This window comes from Rutidosis leptorrhynchoides, chromosome 5 (genome assembly GCF_046630445.1).
Source record: "Rutidosis leptorrhynchoides isolate AG116_Rl617_1_P2 chromosome 5, CSIRO_AGI_Rlap_v1, whole genome shotgun sequence".
Lineage (NCBI taxonomy): Eukaryota > Viridiplantae > Streptophyta > Magnoliopsida > Asterales > Asteraceae > Rutidosis > Rutidosis leptorrhynchoides.
Genome location: NC_092337.1, coordinates 338,214,604 through 338,229,994, shown reverse-complemented (window position 1 = coordinate 338,229,994; position 15,391 = coordinate 338,214,604). Strand labels below are relative to the sequence as shown.

Sequence of the window (15,391 nt, the reverse complement as noted above, 5' to 3'; positions counted from 1 at the left end):
ATGGATCAGGCTTTTGAAACTACTTGGGAGGATTTGAAACAGAGCATGATCGAAGAGTATTACCCTTATAATGAGGTTGTTAAGATGGAGCGGGAACTCCAGAACTTGAAACTGGTTGGTACTGATTTACCCAGCTATACTAAGAGATTCTTTGAGCTTGCTCTTATGTGTCCGAACATGGTTACCCCTGAGCGCCGAAAGATCACTTTGTATGTGAAAGGGTTAACTGAGAATATCCAGGGCGGTGTGACTACTTCAAAGCCAAGGACTGTTCATATAACAACCCGAAAATTTCTGACAAAATTTAAACTAAACTTTGACTGTTTCCGACGAATCACGAACAACCGGTTATAGAAAGAGATGTAAAAATATATGTGTGTGTATATACATCACTTACAATCATTATTATTATCAGAATTATTAATATTAATATTATTAATAATTATTAATATCATTAATATAATACTAATATATCATTATTAATATTATTAGTATGAACACTTTTACTAAAATCATTAAGATTATTATACAACAACAACAACAATACCCAATCCCACACTTGTAGAGTATGGGGGAGGTGAGACGTATTAATAATATCATATAACTTATTATTAAGATTATTATTATTATTAATAATATTTATTATCAATATTATTAATTATAAGTAAACTTATCATTTTATTAAAGTTATCATTGTTATTATTATTAATATTGTCATATTAATATTATTATCATTATTTTTACTATCTTTATCAATAATAATATTATTATTAATATTATTATTAATTAATATTATTATTCTTAATATCATAATTATTAATTAGTATTAATTATTAATATTATTCAAGTATAAAGTAAAGCAGCAAGTAACCAAATTAGGTTAATACCCTATCTGCCTTTTTAATTCTTTTATCTGGTCGTAATCTTCTTCCCATTCTTTATCTGCATTATTTGATATCATGACCTGTTTATATATTTTTATATATCTATCTCTTTATTAAAAAAAAAAAAAAAAACAAAACAAAAACAAAATCGTGACAGCCATTTTGTTTTGTATTAGGTAACTGCTTTCATTTTTTTTTATCACGATCTGCTTTTGATCTGTAACCATACCATCTGTTTCTTATATTTTTTTTTTCTATTTCCTCAGATCACGATTTTTTTTATATATCAATCGTGATATATATTTTAATCCCTACTGGTTTTTATTTTTGGATCCAAGCAACCCAATTTGATTATATAACAATCAATTAACTCGTCATTATCATCCACTGCAAATTCGAAAATCAAAACAGAAATATATATTTTTTTTTAAAACATCGATACCTCTGTTCCTATTTCAATTATTCAAAAGTTCAATCTCGAAATCCATTACAAAATACATAAATACAGTTGTATTAGGAATTCAGTTGTTAAACTGCCTGTAAATTTTCATCTTCCAAATCCTAACAACGAAGTTTAATTTTAAGAATCAAAGATTCAATATTAAAAGTCAAACGATTGTTTATCGATTCAATTCGGGTTCTCTGATATAATTTAAGTTTAATGGGTGATGAAGAAAGTTTCTTGGAGCAAATTAGAACATATTTCGTGTTGTAATCACAAGCCCAAACAGCCTTAAAACCGAAATCACGATTCATGTTCATAAATATTTTTTTTTTCTCGAACAGCGATGTTTTCATTTTTTTTTTTTCTTCTTTCGTGTCTGATAAATTAAAGCCACAAGTACTAGTCGTTTTCTGTTTCGATCAAAGAACCTAAATCAATTATTCTGATGATTGATTCTTCCTGGGTCGATTTGTTTATGTTGATGATGAAGAAGAAGTTAAACAGAACAGACGGGTTAAATATAACCGGGTTATGAATATAAACAGAAAATCGAGAATGGTTCAATGGTTTGGGGTGTGTTCGGGTTTACAAGGGGGCGCGGGTTCGAGTCCCGTCATGGGCATATTTTTTTTGTGAAAGGCTTCTAAGGTAGTTTTCTATTTCTATATTATTATTATTATTATCCTTATTGTTATTATTACTAATGTTATTAAAATTATTGTTATTATAATTATTGTCACTAGTATTAAAAGTATCACTATAAATATTAGTATTATCATTATAATTATTAGTATTATCATTGTTATATTTACTAGTGTTATCATTTGAGGTTATTATTGTTTTTATTATAGTTATTATTATTAATAACAAGTATTATTATTATTATTAATATTAATATGACCATTTAAAATATCTATTAAAACTATAATTATTGTTAAACTTACCATTATTATTAAAAATATCATTTATACTAAAACTATCATTTTTATTTTTATTTTGTTTTTAGTACAACTATCATTTGTATTAAAATTTCTATTATTATCATTATTAGTAAATCATTATGATCAAAACTATCATTTTATTGAAACTATCATTTTAGTAAAATTTTCATTTTTACTATCATTAAAATTACATCATTATTATTATTAACATTTAATTACCAGTATCATTATCAATATTATTGTTATTTAAAAACAATACAACGCTTTATTCGCTATCAGTATTAAAAATCATTTTATCAAACAAATACATATATATATATATATATACAAATATATATACAGAAATATATAACAAGTGAAATAATACATATAAACTTATTCGATTACGAGTATATGTGTTAATATATACATACTTGATTTAGGTTCGTGAATCCGAGGACAACTCTGTACTTGTTCAGTGCTATCATACGCATATCATACAAACTATCATATCGTATCGTGAGTTTTCATAGCTCCCTTTTTATCTATATTTTTGGGCTGAGAATACATGCGCAACTATTATAACTGTTTTACATATTAGACACAAGTACGAACTTAAAACTGTGCTATGACTAGCTTATGCTACTAAGACCCCACAGTGATATTTTTTAATTGCTTTCAGGATAAGGCAAACTTAATTATTGGGGATAGGCCTATCGGGAGTAACGTCCCCGATACATTTGACCGCGATGTCTTTGTATTACTTAATAATGATTTAAACATGGTGATAAGGTACTGCCAACTTATCATCGGGGCAACAAAACAAACGTTTAGTCTAAAATATCACGAAACAGCACTACTATTGGATCTGCGAGATCTACTTTTTGATCCTGCGGGAGATCAACTTTACAAACTAAATCTTGTGGTCTAACACTATTACTGAAATCATTATTTATGACAAACCTATGAACTCACTCAACCTTTGTGTTGACACTTTAAGCATGTTTATTCTCAGGTACTTGAATATTGCTTCCGCTGTACATCTACTGCTTTGATGATGATTGCTTGTTATGCTTGAAGTCTTCATTACATATCATATCAATTAAAGACATATTTATCTTCCGCTGCAAAACTCAACAAAACGTCTCATGTAGAGTCGTTCTCGTTTGTACAACTGTAATTTGATATAATTAGTGACGTTTCTTCCAGGCCCTATTTGGGGGCGTCACAGTTCAAGAGGCCATTGAGATGGCACATGAATTGATGGATCAAATTGAACAACGAGGAAAGGCTCCTGAGTCAATTGAGACTAACACTTTTGACAACAAGAGAAAGTGGAATAATAACAAAAACCCTGGAAAGAACTACAACCAGCAGCCTTACAAGAAACAGGATGCAGCCAAGGGTAACACTGCTGCCCCGAATGCCAATTCTAGATATAAGGGAAAGTTTTCGTTATGTGCTAAATGCAATAGGCATCACCCGGGAAATTGCATGAAGGTGTGTGATAAGCGTAAGAAGAATGGACACTTGGCCGCGGAGTGTAAAGCTGGTACAAATGTTTGTTATGGATGCGAGAAAACTGGTCATTTTAGAAAGGATTGTCCGACTGCAAGTAAGAATGTTGAACCTGCTAGAGGAAGAGCTTTCAACATCAACTCTAGTGAAGCTCGTGATGATCCCAAGTTAGTCACAGGTATGTTTTTACTCGACAATCAACATGCTTATGTACTTTTTGATTCTGGAGCTGATAGGAGTTTCGTGTCTAGAGATTTTTGCAATAATCTTAAGAATCTTGTATCGCCATTAGAAAACTTGTACTCTATAGAACTAAAGAATGGTAATCTAATGAGAGCTGATAAGGTCTATCGTGATTGTACTTTGATTTTGGCTGGAACATCTTTTACAATAGATGTGATACCGATTAAGCTGGGAAGTTTTGACCTTGTAGTTGGAATGGACTGGTTAGCTTAGAATAGATCCGACATCGTTTGTTACCAGAAATCGATTCGCATACCTGTTACCGAAGACGAGCCTTTGATGGTGTATGGAGAGCGAAGCAATAAACCGCTACACTTCATTAATTGTTTGAAGGGGCAGAAACTCATAAGTAAGGGTTGTCTTGCTATGTTGGTTCACATGAGCAAAACTGAACTTGAAGTCAAGAAACTCGAAGGTGTGCCGATTGTTAGAGACTTTCCCGATGTTTTTCCGAATGAGCTACCCAGATTGCCACCGCATAGAGATGTAGAATTTCAGATTGACTTAATGGCTGGAGCGGCACCTGTAGCGTGTGCACCGTATAGACTTGCACCTTCAGAGTTGCAAGAGTTGTCTAGTCAGTTACAAGAGCTTTTAGACAAGGGATTCATTAAGCCGAGTTCTTCACCATGGGGAGCTTCAGTTCTTTTTGTAAAGAAGAGGATAGATCTATGAGACTTTGTATCGATTACAGGGAACTGAATAAGCTGACTATTAAAAATAGATATCCGTTACCAAGGATCGATGATTTGTTTGATCAGTTGCAAGGATCAGGATGTTACTCTAAGATGGATCAGAAATTCTATAGAGTACAAGTTTATAGGCATAAACTGCTTATAGTTGATTATAGTGAGAATCACTTTATATTTTTTAAAGCTAATCCTTATCGTTTTATGGTAATATTTAGAGTGTTGCCAAATTTATAGGCATGAATCGTTAACCAACAATATAACATCAAATTAAATTATGGATAACAATAAATCTTTATTATTAATTGCTACGTATACGAAAGCTTTACATATATGTAAGGGAATTTTAATTAACTTAAATAAATAAATAAAATATCTAATTAATGTTAATGACATCATCAAGATTGCTTAGATTTTTTTCTTTTTATTTTTGATTTTTTCTTAACAAATGTAGTCAAATATGACATCATCATTAGAGAATTTTAATATAAACTATATATATGTGTGTGTGTAAAATTTATGGCCTAAACAGGTCTGAAAGAAAATGAAATGAAAAACTTACGAGTTTTATAGTTGAACAAAACAAGAGTTATTATTATTATTATTTATTTGTAAAACATGTTGAAGGTGTGATAATAATGTTGTTAGTCTATGTTGATGATATTTTTATAACCGGAAATAGTGTTGGTGAAATAGGTAAAGTGAAGTTTATTTATTTTGAGAACAAGGTTAGATAGCAGGTAAGTTTGTTTCTCATAAGAAAATAAAAATATGTTTGAAATAGATTTACATTTTGTGAGACAAAAGAAAAAAAATAAAACCCGGTGTTATTTAAACCGAAAAAGTGGCTGATGCTTTCGCCAAAAGTCTTGTTGGGAGCAAGCATACTGAGTGGTGCATAATTAGTTTGTAGAAGGGGGGGTGGGTGTTACATAAATGCAATCTTAATAATTGTGAGTAATAATAAGTTATAACTCGGTTAGTTTAAAAGTGTAAGAGACTCAAATGAGCCATTTATAAGATAAGATAGATATAGATAGATAATTCGAAAGTGACACCTATTAAGAGATGACAAAGATTAAGAAAAGATTACAATTATTATTATTACATTCATCATAAATAAATTCATGAAAAGATCTAGAAAGATGGGATCGACAACATTCGATGAAAAGCTAAAAAAAAAAAAAAAAAAAAAAAAAAAGCCACAGGTACGAGTAGATAAGGTAGATCGAAACAGACAACCTTTAAATTAAGAAGCATCGCATGTGGTAGGGGTTCATTAGTGAGTAATAATAGGCTTGAGAGGATGAGCTGACAAATCCAAGCCTGCATCAAACTTCTCATCTAGCTCCCCAATAAAGCTTCTGCAAGTATAAACTTAAGTCATCTGATGTGGTGGCAAAACTATAAATCAACAAATGTTTGCGAAACTATGGTGTTAATTATCCGACTACTAAGTCACCAAATACTCCCAAAAAAAGAAAAAGTAAATAATCGTTAGACGAAATTGAACTGAATGTCACAGGTTGCTAAATATGTGTGGTATGTGTACAACCGCAACGCAACCAAGTTACATGCTTTTTATTCTATTTTATTTAATTATTATAATAATAAATTTATTATGTCTCATGTTCAGTTCGTTCAATTAAGCAATGATAAAGTAATGTGTGATAGGATGTTGTATTCTGAAGACAAGTGCAAGCGTGCATCCAAAACTCTAAGAAGAAAATAACGTACGTGGATGAAACAAACAAATTACTTACCCAAGGGAGCTTTCTTGAGGTATCCCAAAGTGCATTGTATTAGCGAGTTTCCGCATGTCTGTAATAGCATGTCTGATAAAACAAGCAGAAAAAAAAGAAAAAAACATTAATTAAAAACAAAAACACATTAATATAGCTTCCCACAAAAAGAAAAGAAAAAAAAAAAAAAAGGTTACTCAGTGGTGAGGTGCATATACCTCTCCATCATTTTACGAAGACGGCGACCACCTCTTTTCTTCTTAGGTTCAGAATCACGGACACGGAGTGGTTTGGGTTGCTTTTGCCACATTTCAATCTTGTTACGAATTTCTTCACGATACCTTCTTCCTTGACTTCCTGATGGATCACCTCTTATTGAGTCAACACGTGCTGCAAGAGTTGACTTTGCTGCCAGCAGCCGACACGCACGCATCTTGAGAGCAGGAGGTGTAGTCTGAAAAACCTCTGTTTCCTCAATGTAACCGACACGAAATTGAGATGTAGCAGTAGAAAAACCGGCCAAATTCTTCTTTTTTGCCCCCAAAAGCCGAACACTAGAAGCTGGCATCTTTGCTAGTGATGATAGACCACCTCCACCAGCTGTCACAATCAGTTTTGCAGCAACTGCATTCCCAACAATGGCGGAAAGATTAGGTGCAATGTACCCCATCCTACTTTCAAAGAAATCAACAACTTTCTTCTTTGATTCATCAAGAGTAAGAGCTCGATCACATCCCTCAATGGTCTTTTCAAAAACATCCTCAGGAAGTGGTTTGCCACTTGTAGTTGATGCTGTAACAGATATAACCATAATAATAGCCGAAGGCAACAGCCCTTCAAGATCTACAGGGTTTATTTCAATTTCATTCCCAATCTTCTTAACCACACGTGCATAATCAATCGGGTGGTCCACAAGAGACTCGAGCTCAGGAAACTTGAGCCGGTATTTATCACGAATGGAATTATGGATAATGACAATCTCATTTTCTATGTCAACTGACAATGCATTACACTCCACAATCAGCTGGTTGTACTCTGGATCGTCTGACCCCTTCTTCTTAAGAGCATCCTCAACTTTCTTCATTATATCTTTATATCTCTGTGTTTTTTCCAACTCTGAGACCCGAGTTTCTATATCAGGCATAACATCCTCTTCCATGTGCTCAGTATCCCCATCCAAGTTTTCATTATCATTGTCCAAATGAAACGAATCTTTCATATTTTCCTGAAAAAAAACATGAACATCACTGGTTATCCAAGTTCCAAACACTAAACAGATTCTAGTCACTATAATCAATATAAGTTTGTACACATATACTCTTTTTTCCTAATTTGGAAATGACAAAATTAACTAAACAAAATAACCCTAAACCATAAGCGCTTCAAATTAATTAAATATCCAATTTAAATCACAACAATTTCAGGTTTTTCTGATCAAAACTACTAGCTAGGGCTTGGTGTTAATTAACGATAACGAATTACTATATATTACATACTTCAAATTAAAAATACCAACCAAAAAAACTCACCATATACTACAGCCAAATTCTAATTCGATGGGTAACGGAGTTATCGACGGAATAACGGCCCTGAATCGTCCCCCCGGCTATGATAATTGACGGCGATTAGAGGATTACGAAGACCAGCGAATAGCCTTTTTCCCCTATTCTTTCTTTTTACTCGCAGTTTTTTTTTTTTTTCTTTTTTCTTTTTTTTGTGGAACGAAAACCAAACCAAGGCAAATAAATAAATACCTAAAATACCTAGTACCTTCTAAAGATGCGCGTTTGTTTTTTCTTTTTCTTTTTCCCTTTTTTTTTTATTTTTTATTTTCTATTTTTCTTTCACCTTCTCCTCTTCTCTTATGACTACGATGTGGCGGTATAAGTTAAAAATGTAAATTAATATTTGTGTAGGTTGATGATGACGTGCGTCTAACACCACACGTCACGCATAGCGCAAAACATACAAATTACATAACTTGCCCTCTTTTTAACACATTTTACGTTGATTAACCTCCAAGGACTTTCTAATGAATGTATGTGTTTTGGTCGTTCGAGTCTAACGTCATGCTTTCGAACTATATGCTATGATGTGTGGCGACAAAGTGAATAAGCCTTTTGAATTATCAGCGACGTCATAGAAATTCATTAAGCATATCGCTACTGTATAATAATAGAAACCCCGTAGGTTGAATTGTATTATTAATCAACTATATATAGACATTACAATTATACATTCTGACCCTAATGGACCGAGCCCATCTATACGATACAAGAATTGATAAAATTAAAAATAAAATTTAAAATATATCTAATGTCTTCATCTTGGAGCTTGGATAGTCTCGATTTGCACATTGACATTCTTCATCTATTTTTTTTAAGGGATCTAGCAATTTGGACATAGGTGAATGAAGATATTTTGGAAAGTAAATAAAGAAAACTTTGAAGGTTGATTTGATTAGAAACAAATGAGAATTAGAATAAGGAAAGCAAATAATATAGAAGAGGAAAGAAATAATATACGTTTTTTTTTTTTTTTTTTGGTAACAATTTAAAAGTAAAGAAGATCATGTTATAATAAAGAGAAATAATGTATAAATTAAAAGATTCATTGGAAAAGAAAATATTGAAGATAGTAATAAATTAAATTAGAGGATTAAAGGAAAGAAAAAAAATAAAAAATGTAACGAAGGATTTTGCTATGGTGGCTGATCCGAATCGAATGGTCAGCGAAAAATCTACACATGAGATTAACAAGTAAAGCTTTACTGCTATATTGAATTAAATAGTAGAGAACCAAGAAAATATGCCGAAGAGAGGAGTAAGATTTAATTTTTTTTTTTTTTTCTTTTGTTATTTACTAGAAGAAAATAGGAGAATGGAACAAAAAATAGAGATTGAAGAATCACAAGTTATAGAAGAAGTAGAACAGAGAGTTTAAGAAAACATCAAAAACTAAATATAGTTAATAAAAGAAAGAAGAAATTAAGTTTTCTTTTAAGATGAGTACGTAGAGATAGACACAAGAATCAATTTAAATTATGCCTTGTTCTTGCCAGACATCATACTTATAGAAGAATAGAACAAAACGAACAACATCGGTGGGTAGAAACAATTAAGCTGTCACCGATTGGTATAAGAAAATCTATGAATAATATCGCGGACGGGGAACGCGAAGGGAAAAAGAGTAAGAAGGGTGGCGACAGACTGGTACTCGTGGCGGCGGACCAATTTTTGGTGGCGGCGCCAAACCGGTTTTCAGTGGCAGTAGCAAAGAAAGAAAAAGAAGAGAGTATTGAAAACCTAAGCATCTGATACCATGTATAATAATAGAAACCCCGTAGGTTGAATTGTATTATTAATCAACTATATATAGACATTACAATGATACATTCTGACCCTAATGGACCGAGCCCATCTATACGTTTGGGTTGGGTCAGTCATAATATATTCTAATAGCTACCCATCCTTTAGTAATCAAAGTCACCTAATAAAACTAAACACCACTAGCCTTAACTAAGAATATTTTGAAAACCAATTGATCAAGCATAGAATAAATGTGTCGGGTTCGGGTCCATGTTTGACATCAATGAGGGGGAATTTAAGGGTCAATTGAGTTTAACTCTCCAGTCCGGAGTACCGTGAATAACCCCTTACGAAATGAGGATCTCAGCAGGGGTGGTTAAACATAGACCCGCCATCGACGGGTTGCCCGGTTTGCGATGGCTTGCGCTGGGTTGTAAGATTTATGTTCATAGAACGTTACCTGTAGATCGTGTCTAGTGAAGTGCTTTGAGTCCGGTAGCGCGGGTAGAATGGCGCCTTGTAATCAGCGCAGTTAGTTCGTACCTTAATACTAAAAATAGTATAGGTGTGAATCCCAATGGATCATGGATCTTGCCCTTTGGTTCGACTCCTTTATTTATAGCTACAGTGCCCTTTGCTCATTGGTGCCACATGTTCTTTGTTACTTTATTGTCTGTGTTGTCTTATCGTATGAAGGAGGGGACCAGGGGACAGTACTTTTAGCTTTTGTACAGGCTGTCTCTACCTTCTACTTTGTCGCAGGAATCGTGGTTCGTACACGACACATTGGCTCCATTAAGTGCGCTCTGGCCGTACCTAGCGCTCATTTACTTGCGCCTAGAGTGCCATAGCGCAAGGGCTATGCACACATGGTGTAAGCGTGATGCGCTACACGAGCTAATCGGGTATGCGTATCATTAAGTCCCCCCAGTTCGATATTATGCGCAAGGATTGCGCATGGTGTCGAACTCAGCTACTATCTTAACTCCATAACAGATGTGACGTGATAGCCGCCACATCACCTGCTTCATAGCATTGAATTCTGGCTCTCTCTTACATATATTCTGACACGTGTACGGTCAGGATCATTTACAGCCGTTCTTTTTCCTTTCTATAAATAGACCTTTCCCTTTCATTTTTTACTTTTCATTCACTTTCATCTTTCAACATGACTTCTTGCACGGATCTTTCCAATGTTGGTTCTATTCTTTCATCCATCACACCCCAATACGTGGCGCATCTCGCGAAGTGCTATCCCCCAATGGGGTTATTATCACCCATTGTTCCTGGTTGTTTAGACCGAGCAAACTGGTCTCCTGGCGGGAAAGTAGCTGTATACAACGCGATTTTTGAACGGGGGAATCTGCACATTCCTCCTACAAATTTTTTTATGCGCGTTCTTTTCCATTTTAATATAGGCATGGGTCAGTTAGACCCTGATAGCGCCCGTCGTCTTATTATTTTTCAGATGTGGTGTAAAGCGCACGGATTTATTCCCACGGTGAGTTTATTCAAGAACGTATTTCTTTTTGAGCGATTTGACACTGGCTGGTTCACTTTGCGTGATACTATTCGTTTCAACGATGGAACGGTGGAGGAGACTGTGCCAGATTGGAAGGAACGCTATTTCTTTGTGGATAACACGTTTATCCCTCTGGAGTTTTTGAATGTGGGCTCCTGGCAATATAGCTATGATGAGAGTCTAAACTCCGCGCCACCTTTAAGTTCTAGCGAACAATCAATGCTGGATAAGTGTGTGGGCCGCGCTTTGCCATTGCGTGCTTATGGTAATAATGTTTTATACGCTGGTGGTATATCCGAACATTGGCTGGATCCTAATTACTATACTCACTTTAGCCTCCATCTCCAAGGTATCCAAAACTTTCACTTTGTTTTCCTTTTGATTTTTTCCTTAATCGTTTCGTTTGTGTTGGTAGCAATATCTTTTGCTGAGTATCTGGAGTTTTCGTCTTCCCCGTCTGTAGCCGTGGATCGCATGCCATTGGGGAAAGGTTTCTCGGCCAAGCGCCCCGTTGCAGCTGCTTCTACTTCTGGTTCTTCGCGCAAGAAGAAGAAGAAGAAGGTTTCAGCGCAATATGTTGATCTGCCTAAGCGATGTCCTCGTGGGAAATTTGTTCTCTTGCGCGATGATGTGCCCGTGCAGAAGAACCGAAAGAGGTCAACCGCTCCTTCTTCGTCAAATCGCGCTCGTACTGGTATGTTTTCGCGTCTCTTTCTTTACGCAGTTGCTTATTCTTTTACGTTATTGGTCCTCGATCTTTCAAGCAGATTATTGGCACAGATCTACTGTGGGAGAGGGCACGGGCAGACTTCATCCATCCCCCATCCAAGTGGACAGCGATTCTTCCTACCCGTGGGCACGGGTACGGGTAAAAAGTTATACCCGCCGATGGGTCGCAGGCGGGTCGCGGGTATATACTACCCGTCGCGGGTAAAACCTGATCCGTTGATCCATGAAACTTTTTATAATTTACCCTTGAGTTTACATATACAATTATTAAATTTAAAAGTGATTTTACTTATAATGCAATAATATAATGATATATAATTTTAGATATAAATAAAAAAAACTTAATTATATATCACCTGTTTTGAAAAATCCAAACAATTTTTATTAATAACGTACATTAGTATATACCTCAAGTGCATAAAAGAGTCATGCACATTCAGCCAATAAACTAAACTAATATGTACACAGAGGTGATATAGAAAATCGAATGCAGTTAACAATTACAGTGAGAATTTAACCCCCTCAAGTCCTATTGTTGCACAACTCATAAAATGAACTTTGATTAATAAGCCACATATAGCTTGTACATATAGTTATAGTTGTAATTACAATCAATTGGCTTATTTTATCTTTATATTTTTTATTAACTAAGTTGTATACTTTTATTACCCGCAGGTCACGGGTATCCACGGGTAGCGGACATGGGCGAAATTATTTAACCCGCGGGCGGGTAACGGGTCTCAACGAGAAAAAAATCCGACGGGTGGGTCTCGGATATATAAGATCCGTGCCCGTCGCCCGCGGGCGCCATTCCTAGCTAATGGGCCTTTGTGGTAATCTCGAAAAGGCTCAGCAAGCCAATAAGGAGACACAGCCGCAACTAGATCGCGCCAATCGTCAGAAGCAGGATCATAAGGAAACCATCCGTTCGCTGAAGGCTCAGTATGTCGATCTAGAGCAGCGAGCGAAGTCAGCTGCTCACGAATTTGGGGTGCTAAAGGTAGGACTCCCCCGTATAGTGGACAATGCTTTGAATAGCGACGCTGTGAATGACCGGTATGAAGACGTGTTGAAAGCCATACAAGATGTCGAGCGTCTTCACTTCTGGGGGATCATAAAGGAGCATATTCAGATACCTGCCGTTTTCCCTAAAGCTATTCAAGATTGTCTCGTACCTGAGGCGTGCGAGGTAGCCAGGGAAGCTTGTATAGCCCTATGTCACATTCATATTCTCCGTCTGGAGGAGTTATCATGTGATCTGTAAGTGACGCCGTGAGATTTAGTGAATTCTAGGTTGTAGGCTTGCCTTGTAATGTAATAATGCGTTATAGCGCATGTAATATTTTGTAACTTGTGCATTTTTTGAGAATAAAAGTGTACTATTGTAATGTAAATTTGTGATATTGATTGTTCTTGTTATCAATAACTAGATTTGTTACTTGTGCTCATGGCATGTCGTCACGAATATTCGTGCGTATTGATATGCACTCAACACGCACTTAAATCGCACGCTTGTAACCGCGTCCAAGGGTTTGCCAAACATTAGTTTGGAACTGTGGTCAAGCGCGACCAACGCTTTTTTTTCTTATAGTCATGACTTGCAGATCTCTAGGTCTGCTTGGGTGGAATTAGGTCAACTCAATGACCGTCGCTCTCTGGTAAAATTCTATCGCAAGACAGACTTCTGTCGTGCAAGAGCTAGAGAAGTTCATCCCCTAAAAGGCAAATATATTCCCGTGCGCGTGCAGTTTACGCCAAGTAGCTATTCTGATTCCAAAGGTGCAAGAAATAATCGACTAAAAACCACTTGTTGCTTTAATATAATCGAAAAACGATTTTTACAATAACGCAGCACACTGTCGACCTACAAAGGCGCGTCGTTTAGTAATTACATGTAAATCAAGATAAAGTAGGTGAGTGATCAATTCTCCCAATTCCTATATTACATGTAACATTTTTTGAGCGCGGTAGCATGCCAAGTCCGCTTAATTGGATCACCCTTGAGCTCTGCTAATTTGTAAGTTCCGGTGTTACTGATCCCAATGAATTTGTAAGGTCCTTCATAATTTGGATCTAACTTTCCAGTGTTTTGGGCTCTGCTTGCTTGATTATCGCACCATACAAGATCTCCTACCTTGTATATCCTCGCCCGCACGCGCTTATTATAATACTTCGCGATGCGCTGCTTGTTGGTCGCTTCGCGGATTGCCGTCATTTCCCTGCGCTCTTTCGCGTAATCCAAATTGGTGCACAACCTTTCGTCATTTTCCTCTTCACTGTATGATAACACTCTTTCAGTTGGAATAGTTATCTCCGTTGAGATTACCAGCTCAGAGCCGTATACCAAGCTAAATGGTGTTTCTCTCGTGATGTTCTTGTGTATTGTTCTGTGTGACCATAAGACTTTGGGCAATTCACCCATCCTTTGCATTTCGTTCTCTGTCTTGCCTTGATGGCGTGCACAATATCTCGGTTTGTAACCTTACATTGGCCGTTAGCCTGAGGGTGCGCAACAGAGGTGAAATTCTGCTTGATGTTCATGTCTTGACACCAGCTGCGGAAGGGGTTACCTTCGAATTGCGTACCACTGTCGCTTATAATTTCGTTGGGTATTCCGAGCTTGTAAACAATGCTTTCCCAGAAAAAGTCTCTGATCCGCTTACTGGTTATGGTGCGTAGGGGCTTCGCTTCTACCCATTTGGTGAAGAAGTCGATAGCGACCACTAAATATTTTGCGTTCCCAGCGCCTTTTGGGAAAGGTCCCACTATGTCAATAGACCATTTGCAAAATGGCCATGGCGACGTGATGGGTATCATAGAATGTTGAGGTCCCCTACTAACTTGCTCGTGCAATTGACATTCTTGGCGGATCATTATCCTTTCGACTGTGTCAGCGTACATCTTTGGCCAGTAATACCCTAGCCGCTTAATCCTTTCAGTAACTGTCCTGAAGCATGAGTGGAGCCCACATGACCCTTTGTGAATCTCATCGATGATTGTCACGGCTTCCTTGGATCCCACGCATCGCAGGGTCGCGCCGAGATAGGATATCCGGTACAAGATATCTCATCGTAGTTCATAATTTGGCGCTTTTACTCTAATCTTCGTTGCTTCTTTCTCGTTTTCTGGCAGGGATCCGGTTCACATGAATTCTATAATGTCCGTCATCCAAGTCTTTTCTTCCTCTTCAACTGACGCAACCGTCATCTCTGGCTCTGTAGACTTTTTGAAAAGTTGTTCTACCAGTATCTTCTTTTCCAAATGATTAAATGTAAGAGCCGCCAACTTACTGAGTACGTCCGCTTGTTTGTTATGACATCTCGGTATTTGACTGATCCTGAAATCAACGAATGCGTCTGCCAAGGAGTGAACCAGAGCCAAGTATGACTGC

At 36.1% G+C, this 15,391-nt stretch overlaps 2 protein-coding genes across 2 annotated transcripts; one reads left to right on the top strand and one right to left on the bottom strand.

The window, feature by feature from the left end:
* LOC139849590 (uncharacterized) lies at window positions 1-5,163 on the top strand. The gene is made up of 4 exons (XM_071839227.1): window positions 1-270; window positions 3,459-4,112; window positions 4,251-4,549; window positions 5,154-5,163. Exons 1-4 carry the CDS (start codon window positions 1-3, stop codon window positions 5,161-5,163), a joined length of 1,233 nt encoding a protein of 410 aa, XP_071695328.1.
* A 623-nt stretch (window positions 5,164-5,786) lies between these two features.
* On the bottom strand, window positions 5,787-8,093 carry LOC139847111 (U4/U6 small nuclear ribonucleoprotein Prp31 homolog). Its single transcript, XM_071836721.1, has 4 exons — window positions 7,971-8,093; window positions 6,660-7,666; window positions 6,463-6,534; window positions 5,787-6,063 (listed from the first exon to the last, which is right to left on the bottom strand). Exons 1-4 carry the CDS (start codon window positions 7,971-7,973, stop codon window positions 5,979-5,981), a joined length of 1,167 nt encoding a protein of 388 aa, XP_071692822.1. The 5' UTR covers window positions 7,974-8,093; the 3' UTR covers window positions 5,787-5,978.
* Window positions 8,094-15,391: the final 7,298 nt, after the last annotated feature.